The sequence below is a fragment of the Carassius carassius genome, chromosome 15 (genome assembly GCF_963082965.1).
Source record: "Carassius carassius chromosome 15, fCarCar2.1, whole genome shotgun sequence".
NCBI lineage: Eukaryota > Metazoa > Chordata > Actinopteri > Cypriniformes > Cyprinidae > Carassius > Carassius carassius.
Window position 1 is genome coordinate 3,523,627 of NC_081769.1, and position 25,698 is coordinate 3,549,324.

General features: G+C 36.7%; 1 protein-coding gene across 4 annotated transcripts in view; it reads left to right on the forward strand.

Moving 5' to 3' along the window:
* LOC132158018 (LIM domain-containing protein 1-like) overlaps window positions 1–25,698 on the forward strand; it is a 45,033-nt gene that overhangs the window by 3,084 nt on the left and 16,251 nt on the right. For 3 of the 4 annotated variants that reach the window (XM_059567263.1, XM_059567262.1, XM_059567261.1), the window contains 3 exons: window positions 7,243–7,344; window positions 20,437–20,504; window positions 22,140–22,202. In XM_059567263.1, the coding sequence (XP_059423246.1) occupies window positions 7,243–7,344; window positions 20,437–20,504; window positions 22,140–22,202 (233 nt within the window). Of the gene's footprint in view, window positions 1–3,136; window positions 3,248–7,242; window positions 7,345–20,436; window positions 20,505–22,139; window positions 22,203–25,698 lie in introns of those variants that run through there. The other variant, XM_059567264.1, reaches the window with a different exon arrangement.

The following is a 25,698-nucleotide window of genomic DNA, read 5'->3' on the forward strand; positions in this document are numbered from 1 at the left end:
GAATATAATTTGGAACCTATTAATGAGCCTATGTTCCTAGCTTTAGCTTTAATGGCTAACAGAGGAAGCTGACAAGTGCATCTTATGTGCTTGTCTTCAGTTTCCTCAGTGTTCTTGAAAGTGAAGTCTCTGATGATGTACTGAACAAAGTTTTATTGTTTTCCTTGTCTTAATATTTACACTTGTGTATATAGTAGAAGGGTGGAAAAAATATCTTAAGGAATCAGTTGATCCATAACTGAACGGATTATAGGTTTTACTGCCATATGGAAAAAGTGCACTGAGAATAGTTCTCAGATATAAAGCGTGATGGTCTAGCAGTGCCTAGCTGCACTTGCTGTTTCCATTGAGCTTTTGTAAATCATTCAGTCTTGCTAAAGGAATTTCCTGCTGGAAAAGCATAGAGCTTGTAGTGTGTGTGAAGAATCTTTAGTATATGTTACTGTGATTGCAGAAGAGATACAGACATGCAATATAGACACAAACATTAGCATGCTTGTGCCCGAGCCTACATAGATGCATAGTTTCCTCTAAGCATGTCTCTGGACATTTGTTGTTTACATGGACTGTATATTGTGATCACTAGGAAATAGCTGGTTTAAATTTAACTAAACAAAACCACAAAGTACATGGAGTGTTTGCCGCGCAGCTCATATCCTCGTGACCATTGTGCTGTACTTTGTACTGTACTTGACAGTCACTCTCTCTCTCTGATTCATACTCTCACTCTCTCTCTCTCTCTGATTCATACTATCTGATTATAAACATAGATTGAGTGACAAATGCTTTCTTTGGCCTTGCATGAACTGAACAAATCAAGGATTTTTCATATACTGAGGAGTGGGTGAATAGAGTCCATTGCTTCATCGTCAGCCCCACACAGTATTCTTTTTTTAAGCCTTGAAAACGTCAAATATCATTCAGGCCACAACAAGTAACTTTTGGACAATAATAGGGCTGCAAAACGTTTAAACATGATAAATCGATTCAAAATAAGTTTGTTTACATACTATATGTTTGTGTTCTGTGTATGTTTATATGTGTGTGTGTGTGTGTGTATATATAAAATATAATATAAATATATATAAAATATATATTATAAAATATATAATATAAAATATATATAAAAAGGAAAACCATTTTATATTTATATATAAATTATATAGTGTTTATATAATTATATTAAGTGTTTGTATACAAAGACATGCAAATATTGGTTAAAAATATATACAGTTAATGTATTTATATATAGATAATAAATATACAGCATACACAATCATGGTAAGTAAACATATTCTGGCTATATATTAATGGGAGTTGTGTAACCTACAACATTGTAAATCTAGCATAGCATATATATATATATATTGTTTGTTTCTAAAACAACAGCTGAGAGTGAAGGCAAATTTGACATCTAACCATTGTAGATAATTTTTTTTGGAAAAGTCATAGAAATGCTTTTTTTTTTCTTTCGTTCTTTTGCTATTAGATCAAATGGCAACACTATAAATGGTGTTTGTTGTAGATGCCATTCACTTAGAATTTACCCAACTATGATAACATAAGCTGAAAAACACAGAAATGTGAAAATTGTAACTCAAATCCATATTAATAAGGAATACATATCTATTTGAGGATTACCCCTAATTTATGTGCTATTGAAAAGCGCATTGATGACCAAACTATTGTGTTTACATTCATTAGGGAAGACTCAGTTTAGGCACTGAAGGATGTTTTGACATCCACCTGTGTCCTGATGATGCGTTCTTGATGCTGAGTTGGCAGTGCCAGTGAATGGCACAGTAAAGCCATGCTGGTGTTTATAGTCTCCGTCTGACAGCTGCTGCTCCGCCGAGATGTTAAGGAATGTCTACATTTTACAAAGTAGCTAAACGAGGACAAAGAGATGGTAATAAATGACCAGACTCTTTAGTGAAGCCTAATGGCGAGTTTGCCTCTGCTGACATCCAAATGGTTGGCGTCCCCCCCCCCCCGTCTGGAGTGTGTTATGCTTGGCCTCTCCCTGCTGCTGTGTTTTGTTTTGGAAGAGACAGTGGGTGAGATGTGAGTCTGGCTGGCTGGAGGGAGGGAGGGAGTCCCGCCTTGTGCACACAGACATACCAACAGCAGACTTTAATGCTTTGTGCCCTGCGCTCTTTTGATGAAGGATTCCTTAATCTGCCTGTCGACTAGATGGCTTTATCTTAATTGTCGTCTAGGATTCTTGGCTTCCTGTCCCTTAGCTTTTGAGTTCATGTCCTGCTCTTTTGAATGGCTGTACTCTGAATTAACTGTTTGGCCTACATTTTAATGGCGGATGAACTGGGAAAATGTACCTGCTGTAATTTCTTGAGCACTATTTGGAAATTTTTGACAGAGGCCAAATCCATGTGACAAATTAATTGCTGTATGAATCCACATCTCTGAGCTGACGAAGGGATCAGTCCCTTTCCCTGCTGCATGTGCGTTAATGTGAATGCATGTTAAATACACACACTTTTATTAGTGAAATGCTGGAAATTGTTTACAAAAATAACATTACAGTAATTAATACCTGTTAAGAAGGGGACAAAAGTCACGTTTTAGTTATTTTAAAATGGGCTGTTATTATAGTATGCAATCAAATGTAAAATATTTCTATAAAGTTAAATAAATTTGGGCTTGCACAATAATTTTACTAGTCAAACAAGTGTCCAAATGTTCACCATTACAGTTTGGCTAATTTCCCCATTTTAGAAATGACATCAATCATTTACAGAGCTGAAGTGCAAGATAATCATTGTGCAATAATTAAATGGTCATGATATAATTTTTTCCTATTATTAAACTAAATATGGAGTTATTTATTAATTTAATATAAAATAATTGTATTTTACATAATTAGTTTTTTCCCTCTATCGCAGGATTATTATTTCAGTTTTCTCCTTGCATAGTTGTGACTGTTGGTGTGCCACAACCAGTTCAGTTAAACTATGCATTATGTGTCTGTTCCTGATAAAGTATTGGACAGCTGGGAAGAAATGGTTTTACCTATTTGCCAAAGCTAGTTTCTACTTGTGTGGCATTTGGTAGGTATAAATTTAGGGCCCTGGCTGTACTCACATGAATGTATTAATAAACACACGTGGGCTGATAAATAGCAAAAACAGATTCAGTCTTTTATTGTAGATGCTGTAAATAAATAGCACTCGTGCTGATGGGAATCTACTGAGTGGTCTCGCCAGCTCTCAAGGGGCTACATTTACTGGTAATGGTTATTTTGAGTCGATGTAGATCTATGTGCAAGATGTATGTTCTCTGAGAGTAGTTGAAAACAGTCCAGTGTGAATGTGAGCACATTTCTCTGCATGTGTCATCTGTGATAATGTGTTAATTTAACAGACAGTGATGCTTGTTAGAAATTCACTCCACATGATTTGTTTCAGGTTCAGAGCATCTTCACCGCTATATTGACAGCATCTGGAACATGCTCGATTACCACAGAAAATCATTTTGATCTGTCTAACAGTTTGGGAAATCTGCAGCAGCTCATATTTGGTCAAATAAGCTTGTATTAATTCTAAGGCTGCAACTAACCTTTTTTAATTGATAAATCTATTGATTCATTTTCTCTAGTTAGTCGATTAATCTAACATTTCTCCCCTTATAGATCTATTGATTATTTTCTGATTTGCTCTGAATAATCATTTGGCAAACTTGTAAATAACCATAACTTCTGCCATTTATCTTTCTATGTTTTATTCAAATAGTGTAGATTTGGGTTAAATGTGTAATTAATAATAATATTATAGTGTTTTTTTTTTTGTTTTTTTACATTTTATTAATTTGTTTTTATTTTTTGTATTTTCTTTTTTTCTGTTTTAATTTTAAAGTTTTAGTAATTTTGTTGTTTGATATTTTTTATTACTTATGTTTCTTTAAATACTTATATATATATTTATTTTTGTCAGTACATTGAGTTAATCTAAAGTTTTGTGTTAAGTTAAAATATATTTTGTCACCTTTATTTATATAGCGCTTTAAACAAAAAAAATTTTTGTATTTAAAGTAACAATTATATATATATATATATATATATATATATATATATATATATATATATATATATATATATATATGTATATGTATATGTGTGTTTAGTTTAGTTTCTATAATAACCCTGGGGTGTGTTTCCCAAAAGCATCATTAGTTGACAGCATTTGCGAACTTAGTTGCTTTTGGGAAAAAGGAAAATTCCTCATTCCAGAAAATTTTAAGATCTGTTATGCAGTTTTCATGCTTGTAAAAAACCAAATGCTGTATAAACGCAACTGTGAGACTGACATCTGTATTCTAATACAGCCTATTTTCTGCTGTGAATAGTGCTGCTGAGCATGCACTTCAGTACCTAGTGCCGAATGTAATCAGAAATTAACTTTATATATTTGAAAATGTTGTTTATGCCATCTTGGAGCATAACCACAACATAAATCTACATTGTTTAGTTTCATAAACGGCTTACAACAACGTGCATGTGTGCTGGAAAGTGACGTTGCAATGCTAGCCATTAGTATCTGCTTTATGGAGTCTTCCTTGAGATTTTGTGTGAAACATGACATAAGAAGGAACCAACAACTCATTGGCTCCCAGTTAAAGATTTCCTACAATTTTGATTGTTGGGTGCGATATGTTTGTGATGACTCACGGATTTCCAGCATGTGATGCATTGATGGAAATCATAATGTCAACATGTCGTTCTGACCCAAATTAATTCTTGCATAAAAAATATTTTGTTTTGAATCCAGATTTAGTTTTAAAGTGCTACAACATGGTGTTTAAATGAATCTTGTTTCAATGAAAAGCCTTTTTGTAAAGCAGATGTGGATCTGATTGTGTTTGTGTTGAAAGTCAGACTGAGCTTGGCAGGTTTGGACCAGGCTTTGCTGAGTGGGCAGAACTTGTTAGCATGATGTTTGCTGAATACCAGATGAAACAGAGGCTCTTTTGTGTGAGGCCAGCGCTGGCTAAGAGCAGACCTCTGTCTGTTTAACGCTGTTATCTCAGCTCATGATTGCTGAAATGTTCTCCTTGTGTATGCCACGTAGACCAGCCTGAACCAACAGAGATGGACAGAGAGTCTCTTGTGCTCTCCGCTCACCTTCCTAACCGACAGTCTTGTGATTTCACTTGAGCTGTAGTTATCTTAAGCTCATCTTAATGTAATGTTCTCTTAAAGGTGCTGTATGTACGTTTTTGACTCTTCTAAAGGTGTCTCCAACTTTTTTTTTCCAACACGGACCGGTTACATTTGGAAAATTTTCTCGCAGACTGGCTGGACTCGGGGGGGGGGGGGGGGGGTGTGGATTGGGTGGATATATCCCTATATATATATATATATATATATATATATTAGGCTATTATATAGTATTATAGTGGTTCAATGCATTATATTGTTTTATTTTTTTGAGTCACAGATCTGGTATTTTTTTTGGATGAGGAAGAAAAAAAATATGTAAAGCACAATGACATGGCTGTGGAGCGTTTGACATAAGCCGTAAATATATGCAACTGTATTTCCGCGCTGTCTGAAACACGTCTCCGTATGTTCTCTTGGGCACGCTTTGATTGTGTGTGAGAACAGCGCGTGAGTATCAAATTGAGCTCTCTTTCGTTTCTTCATTTTGTGGTTTAAAATTGCTTGAACGTGTAAATTGGTAAATTAATCTGTGAATCATGTGCATGCCGAACAGTACAGGGTCTCATCCGTACATACTGCGATCCGTTCAACCCCTAATATGTGACAGATCAGAGCAGAAAAGATCTTTCATTTACTTATTTAACATGAAATCATCAAATTGCTACTCCATATCATTTGCATACAACAAAAATACTGATAAGAACAATCACTAACACGCAATAAATAACAGTGTCATATCTATACACATTTTTCCCAAATTTTCTTGCGACCTGGTAACCGTTCTTCCACGGCCTGGTAGTTGGTCGCGACCCAATGGTTGGGGGCCTCTGTACTAAAGCATAAAAATACCATAATATGTTTGCAGATATCTAAGAAACATGCTAAGTTAACATAATTGTTTATCTGATAAACAATGCTTCAGTCAGTTATCCCTTATGAAAGGAAAATATATTTACCAATATATTTCTTAAAATATATTGTGATATATTGTAATATATTAATTTCCCCTTTTTATTTTCTAAAATATTATATATTTGAATACATTTAATAATATATTGATGATACATATATTACATAATATATTGCAAAATATACAAATGATTGCCGCTTTCAATATATTGCAATATATTGGAAAAAATAAATATATATAAGAATATATGCCTAATATATTACATGATATTTTCCAATATACTGCAATATATTTTTGTTTCATAAGGGATTCTCTTTTGAAAATGTGTGTTTGTGGCCAGAATGTCTGTCTGTTGTTTTGGTTTGTGAAACCCGTCCACAGCCAGTTTACCCAGTTGTATTTCGGCACGCTGGGTTGCCAGTTGGTGGAAACACAGCGTGTTTTTTCATTCATCGTCAAGTGCACTCGTTCCTGTTGGTGTCACAATCTGGCAACCTGCCCTTGCATCAAGTCTGAGGAGGAGGGGGCAGGTGTGTGTGTGTGTCTGAACTATCAGAAGTATAGTATTACTCTCTTGGGGGGCAGCAACGGAATAAGAAAAACAAGCTATATTTATGGTTCTAGTATGGCATTTAAAATTGATGTTTTCTTTGCATTGCATTTCAATTATTGTATTATTTTATTATAAAGGGGTCATATGATGCAATTTCAAGTTTTCCTTTAACTTTTGGATATATATATATATATATAAGTTAAGTTAAGACTCATCCATGCATTTTGATTGGCCATTGGGCTAGTTTTGTTTCGCAGACTTGGTAACCCTGATCCCGGGATGCACCTCATGAAGCTTGTTTGAGAGGGAATCAAATGTGCAGAACTGTGGTCTAGATAAGTAATACAACATTTTAGTTGAACATAATTCCAATTTGTAATTACATAACTCCAATATCAACATCCAGTGCTTCACACTAAGTGTCCCGTCAGAACAAACATTATTGTGGTTAGTGTCACAACTCAGCTGACCTCTGCACTGACGCTCGACTCCTCGCCAGCATTCCCTTCCCTCTTACACACTCTTCCATTAAGTTCTTCTTACCTGCAGTATATAGAATGGAATTGAAAGTGTGACGTGGTTTGTTTTCTTGCTCTTTTGCAGGCAGCTGTGTGAAGTGCAGCAAGGCAGTGTATGGAGCGAGTCAGGCGTGTCAGGCCATGGGCAGCCTGTACCACGACAGCTGCTTCACCTGCAGCGCTTGCAGTAAGTGTGTCATATAAACTCACTCAAGATATAAGCGCGCTGTCACATGGAAGTAAACACGGGGCCTGCTGCAGTAATCATTTATCCATTCATTTATAAGCTGATGTGCCACTGAAGCCAGTGAATTCATGAGCAAAGATAAGAAGACACAGAGCAAAGTTTTTAAATATTTATGATAGGACCCCATGAGTTTAGCTTGTATAGAGCTGACATAGCAATACTCATAAGTTCAACACCTCTTTATCTCTCCACTGACTACATCCACAGAGTCTGTCATATTCACTGAGCGATCATACCAGTTAGTGTTGTCACGGTACCAAAATTTCAGTATTCGGTACCGATACCAGTGAAAATCCACGGTTCTCGGTACCAGTTTCAGTACCAAAGCAAAACACAAAAATATTCTAATTTAAAAAAGAAAAGACTTTTTATCACTAAAATTAAAACCAATGCCATTCTTTATACTTATTTACAATTATGTTTAAAGTTTTTCTACAATTAATATAATTATGAAAAACAGTAAAAAAAAGTTTCACCCAAATTTAATTTGTCTTTTAATTAATGAAATTTTACCATTTTATTTATTTGATAAACGGGATTTGCTATTAAAATTTAAACATATAAGAAATATTGTGTGATTTAATTCTTTAAAAAATTTCAACCGTAGTAGCAGTATCATATACATTCTACTAAATAATAGTCATATTTCTAGCACAATGCCTTTATGTAAAAATGAACATGAAATTACTGCAAGCATCACGCGCTTCAGTCTATGTAGTAAACAAACCATCCATTCATTAACACAGAGACGCGCAGAACATGCAGGATTCAGATTTCAACCAACTTTTGCGGCTTAACATTTACAGATACTGGTCCATATGGAGATTTGATTAATCTATGCAACTTTGACAAATTCCGTGACTGTCCATATTCAAATGTAAGTTTCATTTTCATTACTGGATTTTGATATTCTGTCTGCGTTTTCTGCTTCGCGGAAATCATAGCGCTGTATGCGTCAAGAACCAGGTTGACCGGGTACTCGGTAACACCGGTAGGCTACTTAAAGAAACCTGCTACCGTCACATTTTCATTTTTTTAGTACCGACTTGGTACCGAAGTACCGGGTCTTTTGACAACACTAATACCAGTATATAAAATCTTTAGAGTGACTCCTGTCAGCACTCACTTATGATGAATGTCCATCTAGTGTGATGTAAATATCGCATGAATGCTGATATGACCGTTCAGACTGCGGTCGCACTGCAAATCATCTGTCCTGAGTTTAGGATTTAAGAAGTGACCCAAAACAGAATCAAAAAGATAAGAGTCCATGTGGTTTGGGCTGTTCATGGGAAAAAAATTATTTCATTTATTTGATCAAAAATACATTAACCAGTAATATTGTGAAATATTATTACAATTTAAAATAACTGATTTATAATTTTATATCTATTGTTGCAGCTGTTCTGATGGAATCTTTTGTCCCTGTTTTGTTTTTTGCTAATATGCATGTGCCCAGATTTTATTTGACGGTCTGGTCTGTGTTGGATGTCAGGATTCATCTCAGTTTGTCTGTGTTTTGTACATTTTTATTAAGCTTGTGGTTCGGGCATATATGTGTGTGTTTGGAGCATATAGGCTGACAGGAAACAGCACTGAGTCTGACTGAACTAAACTAATCAGAGCTCATGCACTGCGGTGAAGTTCAGATAAACCTTTATTCCATGCTTTCATCCAGTCTTGTTTCCTCACACTTTATTTAGCTCCGCTCCGGCCCCTGGGACTGGCAGCTATTTGAAGGAAAATGAGCATTCCTGAGTTTCTCCTCTGCATGACTGGTTCTGACCCACAGCGTCGCTCTCCACAACGGCTCTTTAGTTGTCGGTGTGTGTCCAGAGACTTGTTTTGAGCGCAGTAAACATGTCTGCGTGTACCTCCACCTGTTTACACAGATTACGAGACTAAAGATAGTGAGAATGCACAGTGTATAGTTGTGCAGGAGAGTGTGGTTGCCTGCTGGAGAGGAGTGCGGGGAGGAATGTCTGATGTGTTTGGTCAGCTGGAGCCAGAGAGAGAACGAGAGAAACAGGTGTTTGATCTGCAGGGTCAGAGTGCAGTACGTAAATGAAAACATGAATGCTTGGCCAATGCATTGCAAGTGCACAGTCCCTCTAGGGCTGGGCGATATGGGCAAAAATTCATAAAAATTCTGTGTATATCCCAGTTTTTTTGTATTTGTATTTAAAAAAATCTGTATTTAATATATATAGAGTATATTTCACTTACCACCCAATGTTGTCCCAACAAAATATAAATACTATGAAAACAAATAAAGTGAATGTAACCATGTAAGCCTATATATTATGTGCAAAAAAAGGTTAAAATCACATTTCAAACATTGCAATCTAAAAACAAAAGTAAGGCTTATAAAGCGGAAGTTAAATTCACTAAACTAAAAATGAAAATAAATGAAAACAAAAGCACAGAGTTGTGTTAGGGTATTTTGATTATCCCATTACAGTCAAAAACAGATATACTTGTAGATTTAAAACTCTACGTCACATTTATTGTCCAACTACAAATACTTCAGCGAAGAGCTCTGTCAGTTTGGTGCTCGTTCACTGAAGTCTGTGAAGTTTAGCGTCTCAAAATAGAAAGCTCATGCACTTCTTACAGAAAAAATGGAAATATTTCCATGGCTTTCTAACATTTACAGATGGAGAATATACCTGTGAAATATAAGTTGTGCATTCAGGAAGAATCTCAAACACATAAAACCACGCGAGTAGCCTAGAGTCTGTCAGAGCATGACGGGCCGAGACGCTTAAACAAATATGTGAAACAAAACTAAAAACTACACTCTTCTCAAAAATTGTTGGAAGAGTGAGGCCAATTCCTTTATTTTTGAGGTAGACTGAAAACATTTGATTATGTAACGAGATCAACATTTCAGCTTTTATTTCCAAGTATTTTCATCTGGATCTGATAAACACAGCTTAGAAGATAGCACCTTTTGTTTGAACCCACCCATTGCTCATGTGACCGATGTGTTGGTTCACCATGTTTTCAGCCTACAGCATAAATAAAGTAATTGGCCTCAATGCTCCAATACTTTTGGAGGGGAGTGTATGTCTTACCAGTTTTTAAAGACCTTAATATGAAGCTTGTCACATGTTTAGAACAAACTGGATTAAGCACTTTCTCCGCAGCAGCTCAGTCTGTGTCCTCTATATTTTCAGATGTGCTCGTATCAAACTACTGTATATCCATATAAAAGGTATTGCCTCATGTCGAATCGCTTATAAAGAAAATTATCAATATATATTGTATAAACTTGATATACCGCCCAGCCCTAAGATCCGCCAACACAGTAATGAAAAAGGATTTCGCTTCAGCTGTAGGACTCTATAAAATCTGTTTAATTTTTTACCAAATTCAGTTTTTCTATTCTACTAAGTTCTGTTTTTTTTTTTCAGTTTTAAATATTATAATTATTATGCTGGGTTTCATTATATTCTGTTCAATTGAAATTTTAGTAGTCAAAAAGCATGTCTAATTAATTGAAATCATGAAACTTGTACAGTGAAACTAATCTGTCCCTTTAAAGCTGTTATTCCAACTACTTCAATTTTCAATAACATTGTAATTCTCCTCAATTATCCAAAACTGTAGGTGTAAAACAAACATAAATTCATTTAATATAAATGCCAATCCTAAACAAATTTATTTGAAGCAAAAAATATGCAATACATGGGAGTTAATTGGGTAACAGATGTTCAGGAGCAGGGGCATGCCCCATACGATCACCTTCCCGAAACCTCCATATATCGGGCCACCACTGTACTGTTTGGTTCTTTCTCTCGAACCCACCCTTCCCTATTTTTTCTCATCCATTCAGCCAACCTTATCCCACATTCTCTTTCTTTCAAGTTGTATCAGGGGTCCTAATTGTCTAGCCTAAAAATATGATAGAGATGGTACCCCCTCCCTGAGTCTCTCTGAGCCATCAATTCTAGATGCCCTGATCAACCTGACCATCATCCCATTTCCTCGACCCCTTCATCCTCTTTCTACTCTTCCCCAACACTCTTTTCAACTAACAGTTTCATAGCTTGTTTGTGTTGTGGTCCTAGCTAGTGAAAAATAAACTTGAACTCATGTTCCTCTTTCATTTTGGAAAAATTCAAATATGTTTACTTTGTGCATGTTTCAGAAAAAAATGCAACTTATATTTCAGAAAATATAATAAATGGAACCAAAATGGCTAACTGTTGAGCTGTAATTTGGCCGTTGTTTTAGCTATCAGATACTGAAGACGGTTTGTAAATGATTGATTCTACAGCGCATTATCTCATCATCTCTGCTGTCCTGAGAGTCACATATAGATTATATAGTCTGAACCAAAGAAACAAAAGCAAACTATCTGTACCACATTGAATTGCATAGCATCATATTTTTTTCTCTCTATTGCATTGAATCACATTGCATTATAATAGTGGTGAATCGTATTGCATTGCGTCAGTAGCTGGTTCATATGTATCTTTGACAATGCATCGATATGCGTATCGCATTGCCCTCAATTATGGAGATGCATATCCCTAGTATAGATGTCTTCTGTGATGTAAGTCCACAACTCAAACTGTCAGTGAGCTCAACTACAGTGTCCTAGTTTTGGCATGTCACTCAAGTTGCTTAATATAATTTATTCCAAATTGAAAAAATAAACAGATTGAGCTGGATCAATCCTCTATGCTCAAACAGATCTCAGTTATATCCTACAGAAGTATTCTTGCTGTGTTTAGATCAGAGGGCTTCGTCAAGCAGAGAGACTTAGAAATAGCATCATAAACCACACAAACGGCCCATATAAGGCAAAGTGTGAAGGAAAACGTCGCAAAGCCCCCATAATACTTAAAATCTCAACAGGCCGAGTAGAAATGCTTTGATTTCTGGCTTCTTTTTAAACACACTTCATGGACTTCAGAAAGTTGTGCAGGAAGTGGCATAGTCTGCTGCACTAACTAGTGCAAGGTAAGACATGCTCTTGAAGTATTTTACATTTCAAACTCTCTGCTTTGAACCTCAGATGAGTCTTTGTATGTCTTTACTGAACATAAGCTCATAGAGAGTAACCCAAAAGTCACTGACTACCACTCCCAAACTCTTTGTCTACTCTGGACAATCATGATTTGCCGCCTTGAACTCAATTTGGCTTGTTTTGTGGCTTCTCTGTGAAGGCGGAGACGCTAACAGTGGTTTGTGTGAAGGGACAGTAGATCATTGTTCTGGAGCTCAGACCCACCAGGGATTGCCTGACATTTAAGTGCTGTACAGAGGTTTTTCAGATGAAATTGGATGGTATGGCAGCTTGGTAATCCTGTATCCTCCAATGTATTTATAGGTACAGTGGCCTTAAAAACGGCAATGCGTTAGATAACAAAATAACAAAGCGATGGCATCTTTGTTTATCTGTGAACAATAGGTCCTGAACAACTTCAGAGTTTTTTAAGTCAACTTTTATGTGATGAAAGTGGTGTCGACATTGACTAGTCTAAATGATTAAATGTAGTCGGTGATGAGATCATTAATTAACAAGTAAGCCTGTACCTGGAGTTGAGACTCAAAAAACACCTTGTGTACAGCTATGGCGTATGACACAGTACTGCCCACATAGCTATTGCTCCTATAACAGATCGTTTTTATCAGAATGGTGATTAACTTGCTGTTTAAAACGTGCATTCTCCCATTCAATTTTGAGCTTCCAGTAATATAATCACACGTCTAGTGGAGCGCTTTCAGAGTACGCATTTATTTGTCATTTTAACTGTTTGGAAACGGAGTATAAATGAGGAAGTCCTTCAGAGATTTCTTATCCTGTTGTGCCCTCTATAGGACCAGCGACTAGTCGTCGTCAAGCTTAAAGTGTCACGGCAGAGCATTGAAGTAGACTAGTCACAAACCCTACTGAACAATTAGTTGAATTAGTTTGTCTTAAAGAGTTAGCTGCCTCAAAAATGGAAATTCTGTCATCTTTTGTTCACTCTCATGTCATTGCAAAAACATTAAAGAAGATATATTAATAGAATGTTGAGGTCCAGACAATATTGGACTCCATAGATTTTCATTGTATAGACACAATTTTTTTTTCTAAATGTCTCTGGATGATCCACAAAGGAAAGAAAAATCGTGCAGGTTTGGAACGGACTGTTTGACAGAACGCAATGGGAAAAGCACAGATCACGGAGATCATTTACAAGTTTTTTCAAGTTTAAACATCCTTAAGAACATTTAAGATCAGCCATGTCTCATAAAGAACATATTTATAAAGTCATTTTTCCTTTAAATTGAATTTGGAGGAAACGTTTTAAAGAATGTTATCACACTATTTCTCATGTAATGTTCTTAAAGAGATAATTTGCTTAAAGCAAACATAATGTGGTATGTACCAAATTAAACCGAAGTGGTTGGCTGAATTACATTATAAATCAGACGGCTGAATTCCAGTCTGCATTGCTAACATTTGGTGAACATAATTGAGATGCATTTAGCTAAAGCTCTTGAAGTCCAAAATTATCCATATGCTTCACTTTCAGTAAAATATGGCAATTTATTAGTCTGGTGTCCTCCCATGAGGAAGACACGTGGGAGGGCTTTTATTTTCTTTCTGAGGGGACATTGGATTAAGAATGGATCATTTCTTAGAAATCCTGTTTTTGTCTCTGCAGAATAAAGCTGAAGATAAACTGGAGAATAAAGTTTAGAGCAGTTTCTCTGTACAGTCATAAATCTGTCATCACATTCCTCTCAATTCCCAAAAGCACTTATTCATTAGCTGCCATCGTTTAAAAGTCTAGTTCAGTGAATCTGTAAGTATATCATAGTTTGAACACATTAACTACCATGTAAACTACTGTTTAAAGACATCAGATTTATTGGATGTTTTTAATTAGTGCTGTCAAACAAATAATCGCATCAAAAATAAAAGTTTTCATTTAAATAATATATCTGTGTACGGTGTATATTTATTATTTATATATAGTTTGCTATACATACAGGTTGCTCTGATAGTGGCCTTCAGCTCTTCTGCATTGTTGGGTCTGGCATATTGCATCTTCCTCTTCACAATACCCCATAGATTTTCAATGGGGTTAAGGTCAGACGGGTTTGCTGGCCAATTAAGAACACGAATACCTAGTCCTTAAACCAGGTAGTGGTAGCTTTGGCACTGTGTGCAGGTGCCAAGTCCTGTTGGAAAATGAAATCTGCATCTCCATAAAGTTGGTCAGCAACAGGAAGCATGAAGTGCTCTAAAACTTCCTGGTATATGGCTGTGTTGACCTTGGACGTCAGAAAACACAGTGGACCAACACCAACAGGTGACATGGCACCCCAAACCATCACTGAGTGTGGAAACCCTACACTGGACCTCAAGCAACTTGCACTGTGTGCCTCTCCTCTTTTCCTCCAGACTCTGGGACCCTGATTTCCAAAGGAAATGCAAAATTTACTTTCATCAGAGAACATAACTTTGGACCACTCAGCAGCAGTCCAGTCCTTTTTGAAGCGAGATGCTTCTGACGCTGTCTGTTGTTCAAGAGTGGCTTGACACAAGGAATGCGACAGCTGAAACCCATGTCTTGCATACGTCTGTGTGTAGTGGTTCTTGAAGCACTGACTCCAGCTGCTGTCCACTCTTTGTGAATCTCCCCCACATTTTTGAATGGGTTTTGTTTCACGATCCTCTCCAGGTTGTGTTTATCGCTATTGCTTGTACTCTTTTTTTTTTTTTTTTTTTTTTTTTTTTTTTTTTTTTCTTCCTTCCCTTCGCCTCTCTATTAATGTGCTTGGACACAGAGCTCTGTGATTAGCCAGCCTCTTTTGCAATGCAAAGATTATCCTTAGTTGTCAGTTATAATCATCAAAATTAGAAAAAATAAACGTTTGAAATATATCAGTTTGTGTGTAATGAATGAATATAATATACAAGTTTCACTGTTTGAATGGAATTAGTGAAATAAATCAACTTTTTGATGATATTCTAATTATATGACCAGCACCTGTACATAATAAACATACACAGTACACTCCCATGCACTGTTAACAAAACTTTTTTATTTTGGATGCAATTTATCGCAATTAATCGTTTGACTGCACTAGTTTTTATTGTAGCTTTTTTGGGGGGGGGATTTGTGTGCTTGCTGGTTTTTGACTCCTCCGTAAGCCCCAGACATCCTCTCATCTGTAGTGAGCGTGTGAAAAGTCTCTGTATATACTCTCATCTCTCTGGAGAAAGATGAACTCAGTCCTTTGGTCCACATCTCTCAGCATTCCCTGGGACTAACATCAGTTTCCTGGCAACAGACTGATTTTTGTCTGTGAGCTTTTAACCCAGAAGAATGTCTTGTCATTTTCTCACATACTGCCGATTGTCTATTGCAGACTTCCACGCTGACCAGGATTAATAATTTAGTTGTTGGTTTTGGGTATAAGAAAAATCCTAAAAACATAGTTTTCAACATTGCTAATAATCAGATATGTTTCTTGAGCATCAAATCAGCATATTAGGATGATTTCTGAAGGATCATGTGACATTGAAAGCTGGAGTAATGGCCTTCACAGAAATACATTTGATTTTAAAGACCTCTGTTTTAACATTTAAATGACATGTATTATTCCCTATTGTGCCTTTTTACAAGATTTAATATAAGCCTCAGATGTCTCCAGGATGTCTGTAAAGTTTCGGCTCAAAATACCAATAATTTATTGTATCATTTTGAAAATACCTATTTTGAGTAGAAGCAGAACCGCTGATGTTTTCATGCATGACTCTTTAAATGCAAATGAGCTGCTGTTAAAAACACATGAGTTACAAAAACAGGCAGTTATGTCTGTGAACGTAAACAGCTGGGAAAGAAATTGCATGTTTAGATTAGATCTGTGTAGCAGCAATGTAATACACAGTAAATAAATCAATAAATCTACTGCTCTCTAGTCTCCTCGGAGGCTGTGACTCTAAACAGTGTTCTGTGGTCGTCTGTGCAGCCAAAGACATAACGGTTAGCATGCTTTGCCTCAACTTTTGTCAGAACTAGTGCACCGTTGTCGCTTGTGAGAAAACAATATAAAAAGTCAGGTTTTCATGATATGTCACTTTTATTTTTAAACGTTGTTTCTATCTCTGTCTCGTGTTTTTTTTTTTTTTTAAGACAACCCATGTGCAGTTTCATCTGTCAACACGATTACATGTATTTTCTCCTTGAAACTGCATCGAACCAAAGAGTTTCAAAAATGTGGTTTGAAAACACTCACTTTCTACCATCACAAATATGTAGTCAATTATGTCAACTTGCTTTTAATATCATTAGCAGTGCATTTCTACCAAAGGATGTTGATTTTTAGAAGGTAGCTGTCTGAGATGGTGAACGGGAACATGGCTTGTGTAAATAATATTAGCTGAGTGATAATGTAGTCAAGCCAAAGGCTAATGATATTAATTACTATTACATGTCTGGCATTGTAGCGAGCGATACATAAAATGTTTTACCATTCTGTTACACTGGTTTGTAGAACATCTTGTTTTGCTCTTCCTCTTCTTGGGAATTAGTTTCTGGTTCAAACATATAGATGATAGGGATTTAACGATTCCCTCAACTCACGATTCGAATCGATTCACGATTTTGATTTCATGATTTGATTTTCTCACAATTTTTTTTTTTTTTTCTACAAAATGAGATTGAAGACATTATACAGTAAATGAAGTGTCATTTTCTTAGGCAATCTAAATTAGGTTGTTTACTTTCGAAATTTGAAGCAAAAACAAAATGATCTGACTTTAGTTTTGTGAAATTATACTACATAAAACATATGAACAAAACAGCAGACGAGCTTAATAAGACTCAAATTCGCTCTCTGCCAGCAGGTGGTGCTTATCAACAGTGATGTACAAACCTGATTCCAAAAAAGTTGTGACTGTACAAATTGTGAATAAAAACAGAATGCAATGATGTGGAAGTTTCAAATTTCAATATTTTATTCATAGATGACATATCAAATGTTTAAACTGAGAAAATGTATAATTTTAAGGGGAAAATAAGTTGATTGTAAATTTCATGGCATCAAAACATCTTAAAGTTGGGACAAGGCCATGTTTACCACTGTGTGGCATCCCCTCTTCTTTTTATAACAGTCTGCAAACGTCTGGGGACTGAGGAAAAAAGTTGCTCAAGTTTAGGAATAGGAATGTTGTCCCATTCTTGTTTAATACAGGCTTCTAGTTGCTCAATTGTCTTATGTCTTCTTTGTCGCATCTTCCTCTTCATTATGCGCCAAATGTTTTCTATGGGTGAAAGATCTGGACTGCAGGCTGGCTATTTCAGTACCCTTATCCTTCTACGTAGCCATGATGTTGTAATTGATGCAGTATGTGGTCTGGCATTGTTATGTTGGAAAATGCAAGGTCTTCCCTGAAAGAGATGACGTCTGGATGGGAGCATATGTTGTTCTAGAACTTGGATGTACCTTTCAGCATTGATGGTGCCTTTCCAGATGTGTAAGCTGCCCATGCCACATGCACTCATACAACCCCATACCATCAGAGATGCAGGCTTCTGAACTGAGCACTGATAACAACTTGGGTTGTCCTTGTCCTCTTTTGTCCGGATGACATGGCATTCACCGACAATGTTTTCTGGAAGTATTCCTGAGCCCATGTTGTGTTGTTCCATTACAGTAGCATTCCTGTATGTGATGCAGTGCCATCTAAGAGCCTGAAGATCACGGGCATCCAGTATGGTTTTCCGGCCTTGACCCTTACGCTCAAAGATTGTTCTAGATTCTCTGAATCTTTGGATGTTTTTATGCACTGTAGATGATGATAACTTCAAACTCTTTGCAATTTTTCTCTGAGAAACTCCTTTCTGATATTGCTCCATTATTTTACGCCGCAGCATTGGGGGAATTGGTGATCCTCTGCCCATCTTGACTTCTGAGAGACACTGTCACTCTGAGAGGCTCTTTTTATACCCAATCATGTTGCCAATTGACCTAATAAGTTTCAAATTGGTTCTCCAGCTGTTCCTTATATGTACATTTAACTTTTGTGGTCTCTTATTGCTACCTTTCCCAACTTTTGGAATGTGTAGCTCTCATGAAATCCAAAATGAGCCAATATTTGGCATATTTCAAAATGTCTCACTTTCAACATTTGATATGTTATCTATATTATATTGTGAATAAAATATAAGTTAATGAGATTTGTAAATTATTCCATTCCTTTTTTACAATTTGTACAGTGTCCCAACTTTTTTGGAATCGGGTTTATAGTATTTCCTGGGTCACCGCTGTAAACGAAGCAGAGCAAATAAAGATGAAATGAAAACACCATTTAAACTTTTCTAAAGACAATCAGATCACCTCAGAGATACATTTATATAAACTCCTACTCCAATTGTATCGCAATTTGTTTGGAATCTCAATTGGAATTGGATTTGAATCGTCACATATTTGAATCGATTTTCAACCAGCTCGCCATTAATTGTTACATCCCTAATAGATGAATTAATCCTGTGTAGTGTTCACTATTTCAGTTAACTGGTGGTGTGAACGGATAGAGGCAGGGACAAATTAGCATATTAATTAATGGCGTATACTTAAAGAGGTGAAGTTTGTAAAGTTACATTCAAGCCATTTGAAGACCTAAAGAAATTTCCATTTCCAAAAATGTTTAACTATGTTATTTTGATGATCAAGGAGTTTTAACGGATAAAATTAGTGACTTGTTTTCAAATAGAAAACAGATATTTTAAATTAATATTTCACAATATGACTGTGAATGATTATTTTTGATTATATAAATGCATCCTTGGTGAGCAGAAGAGACTTGTAACAGTTGTGCACTCGTGTGTCTCAGCACACAAAACCGTTTCTGCCAAGCATCATTTGACTAATCCAGCTGTGCAGTGATGGTTTCAGCAATAAAGTAAACGCTCCTGTTGCCAGCAGACTCACTGGCCCTGGGAAGTGTGTTTAGGTCGACTGTGCTCCACTGAGTCTGGACGACAACAGCATGAAGGCTTCGATTGAGCTTTGGCTTGTAAGGGTTAACTACATCGGCCTGAACCCCCCTCTGCAGAAAATGTGTGGAATGTTCCCCTTTCCTGTGGGACGGGGTCTGTCTGAATGGGGAGGGTTTGTCTGTCTGTCTGTCGAGGTAAAAAGCCAAAAACGGTCCAGATTGGGACAGGAAGTCCTCACCATGGGCTGGAAATTGTCTGAACTGCACATTTTGCAAAGTGCTGACACGTTCTTAATGTGTTTACTGTGTGTTCATTGGATTAAATAAACCTTTCCCTCATGTGCTTTGAGTTTAGCCTCTGATTTATTTTCAAGCTTGTAAACATGTATAAGATTCAATTTTATCATTAGGTATTTCTCTGATGAGGTTTACGCTGAAAGTTTAAGTGAGAATGGAGATCAGTTAAGATAGTGACAGTGAGTGTGTTTATATCTGCAGTCTTCTGTGATAATGCTTAAGATGAAAGCATGTAAGGTCATGGGATAGCCTCGTGTCCTTTTATTGGAAAAAGGTACTAAAAAGATTAAAGAAAATCTCACTACCTAGGAATATAAGAGTTAACTAAAATTTGTTTACTTTAAACCATAAAATTAACGTTAACAAAAAACAAAAAACAAAAGTTTGAATGTGGTTTAACTTGAATAAAAATTAATAGAAAATACATTGTTTATTTGCAAATACGTATAAATCCGTTTTTTTTTTTTTTTTTACATTTTCAAAAAGCAAGTTTTTTATGTTTTAATATTATGTTATAATATAAACATTATGGTATGTTTTTATTGTTTTATTTATGCTAGTTAGCTGTATTTTTTCAACTAATAAAAATAACCCAACTGCTGTTTAATTGAGATTACCGTGATTTTTGAAAATTGATACTCTCCATATAGACAAAAGAATTTAATTAAACAATAAAATTACTGAAACGAACTAAAAAAACAACAACATTTTGCTTTTTTAATTATCAATGTCCCATAATGTTGCTGAATTGATAGTAAGTGTCTTTGTTGTGTTTTGTGCAGGTCGAAAGCTGAGAGGGAAAGCCTTTTACTACGTCTGTGGGAAAGTCTTTTGTGAAGAGGACTTCCTGGTAGGCTGACTTCCCCTCTTCTTTGATCTGGTTTTCATGTCTCAACATGTCTTACAGTCATAGCTCAGAGTTATGTCAGAAGAATGTGTCTATGGAAGCATTGGGGTTGTTTTAATATTTAAATTTAGTTTTGTTAGATTTAAATTTCACAAAGAAATATACATCATTTGCCTAATAAAATGACACCTCATTTACTGTATAATGTCTTAAATCTCATTTTGTTAAAAAAAAATTGAGAAAATCGAATCATGAAATCAAAATCGTGAATCGAATCGTGAGTTGAAGGAATTGTTAAATCCCTATCATCTATATGTTTGAACCAGAAACTGATTCCCAAGAAGAGGAAGAGCAAAACAACTATTTGCACTGTATTTATCAGTGGGATAATATTCATACAATACTACAACTAAAAAAGAAATAATTTGCAGGTCGCAGCAGCAAGAATTATGTGCCCAGCTACATCTGATTCAAATATTATGCTAATTAACAGTGAGCGGTGGTTTCAGACATTATAGTGCCACACTCGCACTGACTCTTTTTATTGTCTGAAAGAATGAAAAGACCGAGCTGAAGGTGGAGCGATTCGACCAATCAGATGAAAGCAGCGTTTCAGCGCCACCCACAAGTGCAAATGAAATATTGAAGCCATAAACCGAAATGATCAAAACGTACGCGGACCAACTGTCTTGTCTATGTTCTCTCACTTGAATCCTCTTCTTGAGTATTGAGTCTCTTGACCTTCTGCAAGCCCTGCCTTGTTCACGCAGTGATTGACGTGGCGCGAGGGGGCCGAGACGTGATCGGCTCGGAATGCATTTTCAATGTGCACATTAAATTTTGCTACATTCATTGCGGGACGCTGAATGAAAATGCAATCGAAGTGTCTTGACTGTGAGTGTTAATGCAATTAAGAAAAATAGCATTTGAATGATAATTTTGCCACAGTTTTTGCTTGAACATGTTACACATATCTAATCATTTCTGTAATACATTTTCATTTTAATTTTGCAACTTATAAAGCGTTAAAATTATTATTAATTTTACATATTAAAACTAGTGGATGAAATGGCAAATGAAAATTATGTAATTTAATTTTCAAATTCATTTTGCACCAAACGTTGCACAAATGTATTGGAAAATGTAAATGTAAATACAGAAATGCATTGCCGTTTTACATATTGCATTGTCATTTTGCATATTACATTCCAAATTTAATATTGCTACCCATATGCTTCCATATGTGTCATCTTATCTAAAGCATGTCTTTAAAGACATCATGAGGTTTCAGGTTTCAAAACATGAACCTGGTTATGAGTTCACTTTATGAGCTCACCTTAGCTCAGCTTGGCTTAATTGTTTAAAAGAAGACCTGTGGGGTCCAGATGTTTTTATTTTGGCTTCTTTTTTTCATTTTTATGCAAAAGGAAATTGATAATCACCAGAGTAATTTGAGTAAAATTCACTCGACTCATGAGCTTCAGTGGAAGCAAGAAAATCTGAGTTTCTACAAAATGTCATGGATTTGCTTAGTTAATTTGTTTATTAATCTGCAAATGGAGCCGTCGTGTACTGTAAGTACTTCCTCTTCAATAAATGTTGAAGAGCTCACCTCTTCTTTACTCTTGTCTTTAATAGTACTCTGGGTTCCAACAGTCTGCCGATAAATGCAATGTTTGTGGACATTTAATCATGGACATGGTGAGTCTGATGGACCTCCACACCCTGCATTAGTCACAATATCACATGACTGAGAATATCACACCACAGAGCTTTAAAGTGAAAGTGAAAAGTGAAGTGACATTCAGCCAAGTATGGTGACCCATACTCAGAATTTGTGCTCTGCATTTAACCCATCCGAAATGCACACACACAGAGCAGTGAACACACACACACACACACACTGTGAGCACACACCCGGAGCAGTGGGCAGCCATTTATGCAGCGGCGCCCGGGGAGCAGTTGGGGGTTCGATGCCTTGCTCAAGGGCACCTAAGTCGTGGTATTGAGGGTGGAGAGAGAACTGTACATGCACTCCCCCCACCCACAATTCCTGCCGGCCCGGGACTCGAACTCACAACCTTTCGATTGGGAGTCCGACTCTCTAACCATTAGGCCACGACTTCCTCTTTAAGCAATTGGTTTGGTTTTATTTACAAAGCTCCTTATTATACAGTGATCTTAACATAGAGTTGGCAAAATGTAGTAGTCTTAAGCCCCTTTCACACTGCCATTCCGGCAAATACACGGGTAAAGTGTTCCGGCAATTGTTCCCGGGTCGCTAGATTTTGCACTTTCACACTGCCAGTGATTACCCGGGATATGTGCGTGATTTCACACACAACCCGTAAAGATCCAATAACCACACGTGACATCAGGGTGTGACGTGTAATGTACGAGTCGAAAACATTAGGCACGTTATACTTTAACTGAAGCAAGCGATCAATCTTGGCGTCGGCGCGGAGTGTGAGGAACTAGCTGATCTCTGCTTCATTACAGTTTGCACATATTTTTTTGTCGCGAACATTGATCTTCCTTCAAAACAGAGTCGCGCGATAACATAGTCGCGCGATAACGTGCGTCATCACTTCGACACGGCATTAGATCTGGCTTTTGTTCACACAGCGCTCGTCCCAGCTTGAACTCGACAATGTTACTAGGTCCCCGACCCGGGTTCAATGCCGGAATCAATCCCGGGATGTGTTTGCTTTCACACAGAAGGCGACCCGGCAATGTTCCGGCAATATGCCGGGTCCGACGTGCAGTGTGAAAGGGGCTTTACTGTGTTTTAGGTGATTTAAAGTTTGTGTAAAAAAATTAGTTGTACGGTACAATGTACTTACTGTGTTTATGATGTGTAGCAAAACACATTTACTGCTATGGAGGTGGGATGCGTTTAAGATTAGGGACTGATTTTGTGGTATGGTAAGTTTTAAGATGTAATTACATGCAGGTATTTTTTTAAACACATACAATTTAAAACATGTTTACATGCAACAGGTTTATTATCGTTAACTGAAACTAAAACCATAAAAAAGACTTAAAATCAATTTTAAATGAAATTATTTAAAAAGCAATTTATTTCAGCTTGAACTTAAAGTTGTTGAAGTAAAAATAACTAAAACTTAAATTTAAATAAAATTAATAAAAACTGTATAGGCATATTTACAATCGATCAATCAATCAATATATATTTAATTTCAGCTAGTGGCCAGGGCAACACATATAATTTTTGTTTAGTTTAGGAGTACTAAAATAACTAAAACTAATAATGCATACAAATACACTGTTAAATAAAATTTTAAAAAATCTAAAAAAAACACAAAGTGAAGTGAAGATATAAAAAAAAAAAAAATCTGATTCAAAATATTAACAGAAACATCTCAGGTTCAAATGTAACCATGGTTCCCTGAGTAGGGAACGAGACACTGCGTCCTCTAGGGGTCGCTATAGGGAACACCTCGTCGTGACCCGTGTCAGAAACTTACATTGAAAAAACACCAACTTGTTGGCCGGCTACACCCTCTGATGTCACTATCGGCGCGACTATAAACGGGCACCGGGAGAACACGTCATTCACTTCTTCGTCTGAAGCTTGCGTCCGAAGCATGGCAGGGAGCTAGAGGACGCAGTGTCTCGTTCCCTACTCAGGGAACCATGGTTACATTCGTTACCTGAGACGTTCCCTTTCAAGGGAACTTCGAACTGAGTCCTCTAAGGGTTGCTATGGGGAACAGTATACCCACGCCGCCATGCTGAGAGGAATGCAGGCCAGAATCATGGCGAGCACAAAGTACCAACTCTACAATTTCTATGGGAGTTGCCCCCGGGACGTTTAGACGGCTGTCTGTGACAGTACCCCTTACACCCAAAGGCCTAAGCTACATACCCAACTTAATTGTTAGGGCCTCGGCCCAGGGTAGAGCTGAAGGCTTGGAATTAGGAAAGATTCCTTTAAGGGGGTAAGGCTAAGAATCTAGCATTATCTACCAAGTCTTGCCTGTCACACAGGGACTACCACTAGCTTATGCATAAGCTTGCTAAAAGAGCTGTCTCAACAGTTCTCTAGATACATAGGTGGAGTGGCGCCCAAGATGAATGGGGCTTTTACCAACTCAAGAAAGGGCATGAAGCAACCGTGCGAAGCCCTCATCGTATAGGATTTTAGAAAGAACGCAGAATACTAGTGTGCAAACTTCCCACAGTGTGGATTTCAGAAAGTGTGCAAAGACATCACGTGCACACTTACCATAGCATGGATTTTCAAATACTGTTCTTAGGAGGGGCTCTCGGGGCACTCTGATAGAGCAGCTCATAGATGGAAAAACAGTATGATTGAGAGTCATCAACTCGATCTATGGAAATAATACTGGAGCACTCTGGGAAAAACAGAGAACTCAGTCTCATATGAGAGGAGAACTCCGAGCTCAGAGTAGCACGCTCATAGGCGACCCTTTTTTAAAAAAGGGGAGCGCTGCTAAACTACCACGAGAATCACCCATATAGCCCCTCATTAGGGCTGGGATAAACGATTATTTTTTAAACGATTAATCTAGCGATTTATTTTTCCGATGCATCGATTAATCTAACGATTAATTTTTTCAGACCGATTCGATTTTGAATATCTCCCCATTAATTGACTACTAACAATTTATACATGTTGATTTACATATCTGAATGAAAAAAACATGAATTCCTTAACATTGCAATATATGTTTATTGCTCTTAAAATTACAAAATAAAAGACTGACTAAGAATGCATTACTTTGCACTTGTATAGAGATAGCATTCAATAAAACCTTGAAGCCTTGAAAACACATAGCTTACTGAAACAAGCTTACTGAACACATAGGGTCTAGGTTACTGAAAAAAAGTTCTTCTTTCAGATGAAAATAACAACAACTTGATGTCTAGCATTCAATAAAAAAGGTCACCCAAAATACTTGTTTAGAGCAATTGCAAGTACAGTAACCAATGTAAACTTGAGGGCTTTAAGCTAATACAGAAAAAAAAATAAACAGTGGGAGCTAGCAGCCTGTCATGGAGAAAAAAAAAATCTCAGAATGCTCCACGTGAAACTTTGGCGTTCCCCCCTTTTTCTATCCTTTTTCTATCGTGTCTAATGATTTTGGTTAATATGCACGAGGGAGAGAGAGAGAGAGAGAGAGCGCAAGACAGCGCTCGTGTAGTTTGAAGA